At 35.4% G+C, this 13,844-nt stretch overlaps 1 protein-coding gene across 1 annotated transcript in view; it reads left to right on the top strand.

Annotated features, from left to right (window-relative positions):
- LOC106615022 (uncharacterized) overlaps positions 1–11,912 on the top strand; it is a 53,683-nt gene extending 41,771 nt beyond the window's left edge. The window contains exon 3 of the mRNA XM_014231042.3: positions 10,444–11,912. Within this exon, the coding sequence (XP_014086517.3) occupies positions 10,444–10,929 (486 nt within the window). The 3' untranslated portion in view covers positions 10,930–11,912. The remainder of the gene's footprint in view (positions 1–10,443) is intronic.
- The last annotated feature ends 1,932 nt before the right edge of the window (positions 11,913–13,844 follow it).

Raw genomic sequence — 13,844 nt, 5'->3', positions numbered from 1 at the left:
TAAATCATATAAAAATGAATCACACACACGTAACACTTACACATACATGTACGAATGTTGTCGACAGCGATTGTGCATTACGAAGAGTCCGCGGATACGGCTGGTCACAAATTATGCGCTGCACCAAATGAGTGGCGTGAAAATAATTTGTCTTACTTAAATGTGACACGCGAGTGCATAGTGTTGCCACATGTATGTGTTGTGCCACTATTTTATTTGATGCATATTTTTTTTTGCCGCACTTACATACTGTTGCTGTAAATCTGGCTTTGTCAGTTTGCCAAGATTTTGATTTTTATTTTCTTCTCTTTAATATTTCTTACTGCCATTGCTGTCATAGACATAGCTTGCGGCTGACGAATAGCAACATGTAATATTTCCACATGTAACTGTGTGCAAAACAAATACACTGTTATATATAATACACAAAAATATATCTGTAAACATAAAAAAATAAAATAGTTATATTTATTTGTGTGCTGTAGTACATTTCCTGTAAGCCCACTTACCTTTCATTGTTTACCGGTCTGGTTGCGCATTATTGCCAACGTTGTTGACAAATAAACCGGAAATTATTATGTGGCAAAAAAGCTAAGTGAGGCGCCGCCCTTTGGACTTTTCAACATGTTGCTTTTAATTTACGAGTAATATTAAAATTAATAAGCGAATCAATAAAAGAGTGGGCATTTTTTAATGGAGAGTTTAACATTCTGTCTAAAATAATATTCGAATTTAAAAGGTTTTACAGAAATAACAAAAATTGTTCAACAAGACAATGTCTATAAAAAAAATTGAATTTTTTTTTAGCCATCCATATAAAATATTGGTTGCTTTTTTTAAATTAAAACAAAAAAAAGTTTTACTCCTTAATGCTTGAAAGGCATAGATCAAATATTTTTATAAATAATTTTTCAATAGAGTTGCCACTATTTTTGTTTTACACATATTTTTAAATTCAAAATTTAAAAATAAAGCATCACCAACGGACCTTTTTGATCCCTAATGGGTGTAACTAAGCATCAAAAGATTCAAAAAAGCCTTTATTAGATACTAGATTTTTATGGGACAGTATCGAGTTGCAGAGAGAGAGCGGTAATATTCTTTTTCTCTATATCTTAAAGTTTTACTAGGTCTATGTAGTGCTACTGTAAAGACTATAGAGCACCTCTACTGTCATTAAATTTAGGCGAGTCACAATTTACAGTCCAATGGTTATTCCACAGGGTGAGACCCATGTATATAAAGTCGCTCTTAAAGTTCGTGGAAAGCATTGACGTCCTGTATGATGAATAGAACTCAACCTAAATTAAACTGAACCTCCATCTGACATTACTAAAGGAGAATAAAAAATTCAGTCTGCTCTGGCAACCCAATCAACCATTCTTCTAGTGTCACTTCAAAGCCTAAGAAAAATTCAATCATATTGCTTTTGAGCATAAAAATGTAGAAATCGCGAAAAACTCTTGAATAAATGATATTACTGCGGTATTGTCATGTGTAGAAATTTGATTCAAGAAGATTTTCTGGGGTTATATCTACTTGTGAATTTCAAAAAATCGATTATTTTTGCATACATATCGAATGTGCATATGTTTAAGAATATTCTTCGAACATTTGAAAATTCAAGAGTTTCTGAGATATGAGTGTATATGTAAGAATTTTTTAAGTTAGTGTGATCGGCTCCCAAAACTTTAAACGATTTTTTCTTGAAACATTGCTTTCAGAGTCGTTGAGAAAAATTGCTACGAAATTGCTGCACCGAACGACTTGAAATTTTCACACGATCTTCCTAGATGTATTTGTTAGGTAAATATAAGGTTGTTATATATCTCCCTTCCGCTTTTTTGCTCTTCATTCAATGCTTTATAAAAAGTGTTACAGTGATCGGATTTAGTTAAAATATGCGCCGTTTTGTTCGATGATCTGTTTCCATCTAGACGGCAACTTCATAATACCTTCCTCGTAGAAGCCCCCTCCTTATTTGCGAAGAATTCGGACAGCCACTTTTTACAAGCCTCTTTTGAGTTCAACTTCACACCACCAAGGGCATTCGCCATGGACAGGAACAGGTGGTAATCACTTGGCGCTACGTCCGGGCTATATGGTGGATGCGATAAAACCTCCCATCCGAGCTCCCGTAGCTTCTGACGAGTCATCAACGAAGTGTGTGGTCTGGCGTTGTCATGGTGGAACACTACACCCTTCCTGTTGGCCAATTCTGGACGCTTCTGGTCGATCGCCTGCTTCAAGCGGTCCAGTTGTTCGCAGATGGTAGAATTAAGCGTCTGGCCATATGGGAGCAGCTCATAGTGGATGATTCCCTTCCAATCCCACCAAACACACAGCAAAACCTTCCTGGCCGTCAATCCCGGCTTGGCCACTGTTTGGGACGATTCACCGGCCTTCGACCAAGACCGTTTTCGCTTGATATTGTCGTATGTGATCCATTTTTCGTCGCCAGTCACCATCCGCTTCAAGAATGGGACGAGTTCGTTCCGTTTCAGCAGCATATCGCAGGCGTTGATTCGGTCCAGAAGGTTTTTTTGCGTCAAATTATGCGGCACCCAAACATCAAACTTTTTTTTATATCCAGCCTTCTGCAGATGGTTCAAAATGGTTTGGTGACTAACTCCCATCTCCTGGGCGATGTCACGAGATGCCATATGCCGGTCTAACTCGATGTATTCCATGATTTGATCGGTATTTGTCGTCACAGGTCTTCCGCCGGCTGGCTTATCCATGGTGTCGTTTTCACCGGCTCTGAATCGTCGAAACCATTCCTCCGCGGTTCGAAGTGATAGAGTACCATCCCCCAAAACACCATTAATCTCACGGAACGTTTCTCTAGCGGATTTGCCTTTAACGAAGGAAAACTTTAAAATAGCGCGAATTTCGGCGTTAGTGAACTCCATGTTTACACGTCTATAACTGTTGAACGCAATATCCAAACTAATCATGCATAGCGTTGTTTTGTAGGTTATGTCAAGACCTTTCAAATTATGTATAGTGTTGCCAGATATGAGCTCTGTAGCGCTTTGTACATAGCCGCGAAATTCAAAAGACAAAAAAGCGGAAGGGAGATTATATTTTTGACACCTCCATGTTTTAAGCCACTCTGAAGTGTAAATTTTTTACAAACAAGAACTTTTTTGGGAACGGCTATGATGTTAAAAATCACAATCTTGACTAGTCTTGCGAAAGTCATCTGCATTCATATACTCGTATTGTTATAATAATTGTTTGCGATTTACGGACTTGAGATAAAACTTCCTCGCAGCCTGACACCTTTTTTTGGAGGTGCTCCTAAAGATCGGCTAAGGTATCAAGAGGAACTAAGACGCTTCACAATGATTCACCGATTATTAGAGTACAATAAATTCTATAACGTAGTTTTTTTATGTTTATCTAGTAAATAAAATACCTCTTCAAAAAAATTCACGAAAAAATACGTATTTTCTGACTTGCACGTGAATATAACCCCTTTAAACTGAATTCTTTCATATAAAATTAATAAAAATTATTAAAAATATATAATATAAAAGAGATATTAAACTTAAATTCTAATATTTTTAGAGATGTATATGTTTAACTTAATTAAATATTTAAACAAATATTAACGCTTGAAAACCAAATGTAAATGCCAACAGCCAACCGCATAAATTCAAAGGAAAATAAAATTTACAAGAGCAAAGTCAATGAAAGGTGAGAGCATTTAATTTGTTAAATGAAAGCACATACACACTTACAAAGACTTATGTATATATATATATATATATGTATGTAAGACAGCCGTTGAATATAAGTACTTTTAGTCTATGCAACAACAAGCGAATTAAGTGTGAATATGAAAAATGGCAAGTATGCTTTGGCGTTTTTGTTCCACTCCATTCCTTTCATTTGATTACATTTCATTATATTTTATTCACATAAAATGATTAAATACGTATGTGTGAGTGTGGCAAATTCTAATGGATGAACTAAATTGGCATTCAAGCCTGAAGACTGCATTAAGGTGAATGCATTTGTGGTGCTAAAAACCGAGAGAAATGAAATGGATGAGTAAATTAATAGATGTAGGAGAGAGGTAGAGCGTTGTATAAGTGTATACAGTTATTTAAATGAATAGCTGTGACATACAAATATGGCAAAAGTATGCACTTATGAGACTTAGACACACATACTTATAGCTGCATGAAGTGAGTAAAGCAATTGCCGCGAGGTTCAGTGCGCGAAAAACAACAACACGGTTAAGCGCGTAAAAACGTGCAACTAAGGGTGTTAAACAAGTGCGAACTTATGAACAAATTTTCACACATGCATACATAAATAATATACACATAGATAATAGTCTCTACATATAAATAAAACGTTTTCATCTAAATTTTTTAAGTTTTTTCCACACTATTTCTGTCTGTTTTTATACCCTGAATGGGGTATGTAAAGCAACTTTTGCAAACATCCTTTTCTCGCAAAGTAGCTGCTCATTTGTCGGAATCGCCGATATCGGACCACTATAGGATATAGCTGCCATACACATCCAAATCTTGTATGGATAACTTTTTTATTTGACAAAGGTATCTTTACCAAATTGGGTAAGATTGTTGCAAAAGGCACCGTTACAATATCCGAACATATTGCTCAAATCTGACCACTATAGCATATAGCTGATATAAAAACTGATCGTTAAAAATTCAGCCCATCTATGGAAAAAGATTGTTCTAAAAAAAAACGCTACAATCTCCGAACAAATTGTTTAGATCGGACTAATATAGCGTATAGCGCCACACAAACTGATTTATCAAACTCAAGTTAATGATATTTTTATACCCTTTAATGGTAAAAAAATACACCTATGAAGGGTATTATAGCTTCGGTTCGCTTTATTATTATTTCTTTTTGACATTTCTTTGCTTAGCGTGGCATCTGCAATGAATGCGTATTTTCCATTTCGTTGCATATTTTGTGGGGCGCAACAGCGTTAAGCCGCAGCCTGGCATGTGTAACGAAGTGTGTGTGTATTTGAATATGTGTGTGTTGTGAGCATGATAGGTATGCAGTGTCTGGGCGATGAGTATGTTGTGATGCTTTCCAATAACACAGCCTAAAGTGAATACCCTACTATTAAACTGTAAATAATTTATTTAAGGTTGCCAACATTTTGAAAATATATAATTAATGTAAATTAATAAGAGAAAGTCTATAATATGAAATATAAATATAGCTTATTTTATAAAAAATATATTTTGAGGATGTTTTTGTTAATAGTTATTGTTAATTCAATTAAAAATAAATTCAACATTTTATACATTCATTTTAAATATAATATATTATGTATGTTGAAATTTATAAACAAAACGAAAATAATTTCTTTAAAATAATTGCCATATTATTTTTGTAGAGTTTTTATAAATACATCTTGTATATGTACTCAGACAGTGGTAAAGTAATTTATTTAATAAGTGAGGAACATATTTTTATATTTAAAAAGTAAAATAATTATAGCGTCGGGTTGCCAATACATTACTCAGTACCATTTTTAGTAGACTTATACCAACATATTTTGGGTAAATATACTTCGAATACTACCCTTCAAACAAAAAAAAAAAATAATTATAATGGAAATGTTATCGTTCATATTTTCCCTTGCTTGTTTTTTAATACTTTTGTATTTTAATTTAATTTTCCAGCCTAAATGTTCTTAAGTTTGCTACTTATATGTTATAAAAAATATGAAAAAGTTTTTATTTTTCTTACATTTTTTTAAACTGTAAATTTCAGCGACTTTTGCTGAAATGAAAAGACTTTTCTGGTAGGCTTGCCGCATATTTTTCCTATCAGAGCTAAATAAACCAGTGAAACTTTTTAAGTAAAAAGTGCACAAATTAAATTTTTAGTTGCTTTTGCTGCAATAAAAATACTTATATGGTATTTGAAAAATATTTTTGTAGGGTTGCCACCTATTTATATTTTTTAAAATATTCAGTTATATACATACAAAATAAATCTTTATCTTTAACTATCTTTAGATACATAACTTTAACAGTTATATGCTTTTTTCCAAATTAGTGTATTTAAGCCTAAGTGTAGTTAAAAATGAATAAGCTATTGTAAGACGACATAGTATTTATTTACATATATACAAGTATGTGTCTTATATATCTTAATGAATGAAATGATTTTCAAAAATATCAATGCTAAAGGAAGGTTTATTTGTCGAAGTTGAGAGCCATCAATGGATTTTTAACGGGGACGGATACTAAAAGGTATGGATTGTCATATATCTTTTTAAATTAACTAATAAAAAATGTGTATTAAATGCAAGCTAGTCTATTGAATAATGTTTTTTTTCTCAAAATCAGTTATTACGTTAAAGTGAGATATACAATAGAAACTAGGTAATTTAAAAATCGTTGGAAAAATACCTTTCATTGATGGGGCTTACTGTGAGCATATTCAATGAGAAGGTTTTTGTTTTGTAAATATACTCTTTAATCTTTTAACATAGACAATTATGTTTTCTAATACTCAGAGATCAACTACAAACCAAAGTTATGTGAATTATTTTCTTATAAGGTTCAACTTCAGGGGATTCCACTGTATACATATACAAATATATAAATACATAGTATGTAGAAGTGTACTTATAAACTTTTTTTTCACATTTGCCGTAACGCGCACCCGTAGTTAATCACTATTCATTTAACGAGTTTTTCCATGTGGGCGCCTGAAAGCGCGCAACACAAAAGCGCCATCAGCTTAGCGTCGGTGAATGAAGCGCATATTTGCATGCCATTTTGCATTTATAGCTTGTGCAAAAAAACGTGTTTAGGCTTTTTGGCGTAACAATTTTCGCTATTTGTGAAATTAACGCCACTTTTTGCCCTCGCCCCGGCACAAAGATGTAAACTTTCGCAGAAAATCTAGATGAAAAACATGTAAACCAGATAACGCTGCGCGGCATTTCTGTGCTTTTGACAGCTGGACTTGACCCGCAAGAGATTTCAGCATCACCGCTTGCCACATGAGCTGCACCACTTAATTTGAGTGCAACTTGCAGCTGCACGCGCTTCAAACCGCCATTGCTCCGTGCCATCGGGCGCTCTGCTTTCTTTAATGCCCACTTTTAATTAATACCTTCCATGTAATTTTCAACGATATTTCTCTGTAGATTTTATTGCCACATTTTCTGTGTAGCATGCGTGAGTTTTTTCCTTGTACATGTGTATGCATGTGTGTGTTTGTTTGCTTCATTTTTATTGTTCTTCTTCACTTGATATTCTCCTGCGGTTATAATTATCATTACTCAACGGCGGTTTTTCTGCTCAGATTTCAGTTTGCGCTTGTTGTTGTTTTCCTTTTTTAATTTTTTAAAAAAATTTTTTTTTTTAAATTTTTTTATCATCTGGTTATACTCTTGTTGCTGTACAGGTAAGGTCAGTCATTTAATTGGCAGCCATGCACAATTTTTCGCAGCCGAGTGCATCAGCGCGTTTGGGAAGAGACAGCAGCTAAAAAATGTAAAAATCAAGAAAGAACGTAACCTTCGGCTGCAGCGAAGCTATGATACCCTTCACTGGTGCATTTCTGATAGCATAAATAGGCATAAAAATATATTATCTTGATTTTAATGTGCCAGTTTGTATGACAGCTATATGCTATAGTGGTCCGATCTGAACAATTTGCTCAAATATTGTAGCGCTGCCATTGGAAATAACACTTGTTCAATTTCGTGAAAACATCTTGTCATAGTAGAAAGTTTTCCATACAATAATTTGATTTTGATCTGTCAGTTTGTTTGACAGCTGTATGCCATAATGATTCGATATCGACAGTTCCTACAAATAAGCAGCTTCTTAGGGAGAGAAGAACGTGTGCAAAATTTCCGATCGATATCTCAAAAACTGTTGAGGGTATAACAACAATGCATAACAGAAAATATGTAGCATACATCACGGCGTTTAATAAATTAAAATTTTGCGGTCGAACGCTAGTTTGACATACTTCTGTTACGCTGAATTATGAGCGTAATTTCATATTTAATACAGTTGTACTTTCTGTCTATAACAACATATATAAACACTTATAACAATATGAAGTCACACTGGCACATGCTTGTGCCAGCGAATTTATAATTGAAATGCCATTTTCAGCAGTTGAGTAGCGAGTTTATTTCGCTGCAGTCGTTAAAATTATTGAATTTCAACGAAAAAAAAAATTTTTATATATTGAAATTTTGTTTTTTTTTTCTTCGAGAGCATTCATATATTATACTATAAGAAATAGTACAGTGCAAGTAACAGAAGTTTATTGCCTAGTTCGACCAATTTCTCAAAATCGGATTATTTTTTTTTGCAATTTGGCAACGAATCTGCCCATTGCTTCAGTATTGTAGAGCTCTGTGATCTTTAATTTTCCTTTCTCTAGGCAGAAAACGTTGGGCGTCACTTTTCTAGCTCATAGCAATGTCGCCGGAAAGGTTTGGTATAATACAGTTCTGTGACTTATTTCTTTCTACAGGTAGTCGATGTAGATCACAGCTTAGGAATCTTAAAAAATGGTGGGCATCACATTTCTGAACGATACTTTGCTGGTGAAGTCCACTGTTACGACAGTTTCTTGGACTCTGGTGTGTATTAGTGAATCTATATTTCGTCAAAGTTCACGAAATGAGGTCTCTTCTGGTTGCTCGTAAACAGCGTTAATCACTGTAGTAAAGTGCATTCACTGTGACGCTGGTTTTCCGAAGCGACTAACGCGACATTCATCGAATCGTCCACTTTTTCATGCCCAATGCTGTATACACTATATGACCTACGTAGTTTTTTGAGATGCCTACTCTCCCAGCTATCTACCGTATGTTCAATCAGTGCTCTGAAAAAGACGGGATTATGAACTTTTGTCACGTTATTGTTTTGTCATTTCATTTTTTCAAAGGTCGGTATTGACTGACACTAGTCTCTTGTGCTAAAGGCGCTATCTGATATACAAAGTAAGGGTGTATCTTAAGTGTTGAGGTTTTCAATAAGGCAATACTTTTTTCGGAGGTGTTTTTTTGGCAGCTTGGTTATTTGGTTTATACTCGGTTTGGTTTGCCATTTTATAGCAAACAGACTAACTCTGGAACAACGTTTGATAATACACAAGCCATTGTTGAGACGCTATCACATCCTCAAAAGTCACTGTTTGGTGTGCTCTATGGGTAGAGACATCTCTTTCCACATCTCTTTAAAAATGAAGCCAGCCATGATTTAACAGTAAATAGCGAACGCTATAGAGACATGATATATGACTTTTACGTGCCGGAATTGGATGGTTTTGATGAAGACAACTTTTGATACCGACAAGACGACGCAACAAAATTAACCATATGAACTGGGGTCCACATTTTCGGTGTCTGGGTTCTTGAAAAGTCTTAGTCCGATTTCGAGTATTTTTTGGCGTAAGATTTGTCAAAAGTTTTATCGTGAAACATTTGGTGCTTGATTTGTATACTGGAAAGTGAAAGGATCAGATGACATTTAAAATGAAGTTATATGGGAAATAGGCGTGGTTGTAGTCCGATTATTCCCATTTTTGGATCCTAACATATGCCAGGATAATGTTACCTAGCGAATTTGTTTGAAATTGGTATTGTAGGTATTGAGATATGTGATTTCACTTTAATGTGGCGGTGCCATGCCCAAGGTTCAGTTTTGACACCGGCTTCTATAAAGCCATCTTGTACCATCTCGACCGTAAAACTTATTGTCTATGATGCATTTTGTTATTGTTTTATCGAGTATTTGGTAGTTTTTAACAAAACCGTTATATGGCGAATTGTCGTAGTTATAATCCGATTTCATACATTTTTATCATTTCGGTAGAATTGCCATAAAAATTTGCCTTGAGCAAATTTGGTTATTATGGCTTTAGACGTTAAGACTATATGTACGTTAAACCTGTAAGAGGGCGTGGCGACGCCCACTTTAAAAAATTTGTTTAAACCGCAGTACTAAATAACAGGCTTATTATATCTTATTGTAGAGCTTAGTTATCGCATTTTATAGGTTTTCGATAAATAGCGTTTTGTGGGCGTGTCTTTGGTCCGATTTCGATCATCTGCAATACCAACCGTCTGACGGTACCAAAAAACATGTGTGCTAAGTTTGATAAAGATATCTCAATTTTTACTCAAGTTATCGCTTGCACGGATGGACAGACGGACAGACAGTCAATCGGATTTCAACTCGTTTTTTCATCCTCATAATTTTATATATATAATATATATATAACACTACATCTCGTTTAGTTTTAGCTGATATAAACAATAGTTAGGTGAACAAAACTATTAGACTCTGTAGCAACATGTTGCGAAAGTATGAAATCACTCTGCAACATAAGACATTATAAACACATTTTCATTTCAACATTCTCTTTTTCGCTTTCCTGTGTACTCACTTGCAGACTGGCACCGCATTGCTGATTATTTACTCAACTTTCGCCGCCATTTACTACTCGAAAGTAAATCCATTGGTGTCCGATTATGACTACACCGACTACTTGGGTGGCGCACGATCGTTGACTGGTGGCGACGATGACTTTATCGATGATGACAATGACGGAGAGGGCGCTGGTAAAAAGGCACGACGCAGCAGCTGGCTGGATGCGATGTTGCCACGCGCGGGACGCACAATTAAATATGTACTCGATGCGCTCGATAAACTGCCCGTGGATCATCGTGAGGCGGATGAAGCGATGCGTAACGAACGTGCAAGAGTGGCGACGACAAATGGACAGGCGATTGGTGAAGATGATGCAACAGGAAATGCGTATGAAAATGGAAAGGACGATGGCGATGCAACGAGACAAACCGGGAAGGAAGTTGGTAGTGAAACGACGCCTGAAGAAATGGAGACAACGCAGCGGCAAGTGCGCGCGTATGCGGCTTGACGGCGTTAATGAGTGTATGCTGTAGTAATTTCTACCTTTGATTGGTCACGAGACGCACAAGTACACGCTCATTTATATACTTATATATGTAATATGCCTCACATATTTTCAGGCGCTACACCTCTGGCAGCTATAAAAGTGCGCTGCCAATTCTCACGCAATTATTTACAATAGTTTTCTTTATTTACTGCTTTATTTATTTTTGAATTTTTTTATTATTTTTTTTTTGTATATATTTTTCTTATTATTACTGGTTTGTATCACGCTTGCTGCACGCGCTGCTTGCATGCCGTCTGCTCACATTAACGTTATTTATTTGCATGCCACCAATTCGTTGCTGCATTTATTTTCTGTTTTTTGTTGCGTTGCAATTTTCCTTTTTAACTTTTTTAATTTTTAAATTTTTTTATTTTTGTATTTTCATTTAATTTTCTCTCCTTTGTTCACGTTCTCTCATTGATTTATGGCGTAGAATTTATGTGGCACACACTGCCAGTCGCTGTGGCACCAACGCAGACGACACATTTGGCGCTGTCATTGCCTTCGCATAGCAATTTCGACCACAGCTGCCAGTTTGTAGTGCTTTAATTTCACTAAAAGACATTTGATTCAGCAGTATTTGGTTTGGCATTAAGCGTGTTCTGCGAACAGACGCAATCGAAAAGCAATCCATTTCATTTTTAAATAGTAATATTTTAATAAAAAATTCTGTTTATGTTTTTAGGTACATAAGTGATCGTATTTTTAAGTAATTAAAATGCACTCGAAGGTCTTTTGGTGAAATGCAATTTTGTGTCTTGTGGCCGAACATAACTCTTTATATAAAAAAAAAAATCTAGAAAACACTAAAACGGTATACATCTATAATATAAAAAATAATTGTCTTATGAAGGCACAGTAAGCTATGATAACTGTTAATGGTATAAACGAAAATAAATTTGTACGAAAAAAGTAAAATTAGTATACATTTAGGAGCGGAGAAAATTTAGACCATTTAAATTAAATAATTATTGATACATTTGTTTTAATGTTTACGTATATGGTACTAGAAGCTGTTGGCATTATGAACCACAACAACAATAACTATTAATGTCTTTCTAAACTTATATAGACAGAGACATTGCTGGTAAGTATGTTATAATATCAAGGAGCGGCGCTCATCAACATGTGTGTGTGGTGCACTCAGATTCACACCAACCATTGCACTTAATGCCATACTCCATATAGTACCCATACAAGAGAGTAGATCTCGCCGGATGGTGTATGACCACGAAAGTTGCTATCAGACTCAGATAATCTGGTTTTATAAATAAAAATATGAAGGAACATTCGCAAATCCTTATAGAGACGCCAAACCTAACTCTGGTAGTAGTCCGGATGGGTCAAAGCTTGGAACTCTCTATCAACTTCAGTTTCTGACTTCCTGACTATTGTTGTCATTAAGGTAGCGATAGATTAATTGTTGCGGAGTGCAGCCTCCTTCAGAGAAGCGACTATCCTCTCTGAGCACAGAGCGCCAATACTAGGTTTGAGTTCATTAACCGTGCGTTCAAGGCTGGTTAAAGAATGCCTAATCACGTTATCAATGGCATCGAGTCACTTTGTGATAAAACTAGTATGCGTACAAGACCACAGCAGAATCGCAGGTAAACTGTAAAGTCGTTGAGCTGGCAAGGAAAAGCACTCAATTCGCACACTATCAGTAGAATAGGAACATGTCGATGATCTACTCTCCTCATGTGTTCTACTACTGAATAGCTGGGCTTCGCAATAACATGGCCAGCGCTGGGCTATCAAGATCGAATGTAAGAGATATAGTAAGCTTTTTGCCCTCTGCAAGACTTAAACAGTTGGGACTCACACTTTCAGATATGCCACCGAGCTGGTGGGAACAGAAATAACCTAACCTACGCTATAATTTTTGATTGTTTCGACACTAATTATGCAGAGGTTTTGTCGTGACTATGCCTTAGTTTTAGGAGTTTTGACAGTGTTGCTGGTAAGTATGTTATATTTTTGGTACCTTCCACATGAATTACTCAGTTTAGTACTGCACTTAGCTTGATTTGGCAACTTCCTGCAATCATACACTGCCTTGAATTGTAAACACTTTCAGGAAGGTAAGTAAGCATTTGCAATAGTGGTAAAATAGATCGTGCCCTCAAAATTACTAAGGTATTATTTAACCTTAAAATCGTTTGTATCGAACTGTTTTTCATATAGTTGCAGGCTCATAGCGGAAGCTATGAAAGCTGTAAAGCTAATAAGTTGAAAGCAGGGGCCTTATGCATTCTGCTCTGGGACAGCTGGTTCTAATGATGCGTAATTACCAGTAATTGGGCGACCGCAAAATTCTTTTGACGGCTGGTGTTTAGTAAGTTACAACTTTTTTCCATAATTAGGGTTCTGTTTGGACACTATCTGCTGTGTGCATATTTTTTCCTGACTCTAATTTACACAGTTGTCAAGAATGTTTATCATCATCTAAATATATTCTTCTTGTTGCACTTTTGCTTAATTGAGACTAATTCCAACAAAACCTGGCGCCTAGATGTAGGTAACATTTTCATACACAAGAAAATTTTGCGAAAGAGTCGCTTGCTTTATTAGAGTTACTCTTTACATGAGCTGACTAAGAGCTGAGTAGAAATTGACATTTTGATATCTACATTCCCTGTAGATCCAGCTAGTCAATATTTTAATGCAGTTGGAAAAAACTTATGAAAAGCCTAGATATTTACACCAACTTTAAATAAATTGATCCCTACTCTGACCTTAAATTTTTTCTCTGCAAAGGCGGATGTTTAAAATAGCAATGTGTTTTATCTTGAAAATCTTTATATAAAATTTTGCGTTGAGTAGCGCAACATGCACTTCATTTCTCACATTTTATAGGTAGTATTTTGATATTTGTG

This window comes from Bactrocera oleae, chromosome 3, assembly GCF_042242935.1.
Source record: "Bactrocera oleae isolate idBacOlea1 chromosome 3, idBacOlea1, whole genome shotgun sequence".
In the NCBI taxonomy this organism is placed as follows: Eukaryota; Metazoa; Arthropoda; class Insecta; order Diptera; family Tephritidae; genus Bactrocera; species Bactrocera oleae.
The sequence above is the reverse complement of the archived record's forward strand: the minus strand, read 5'-3'. Positions and strand labels throughout refer to the sequence as shown.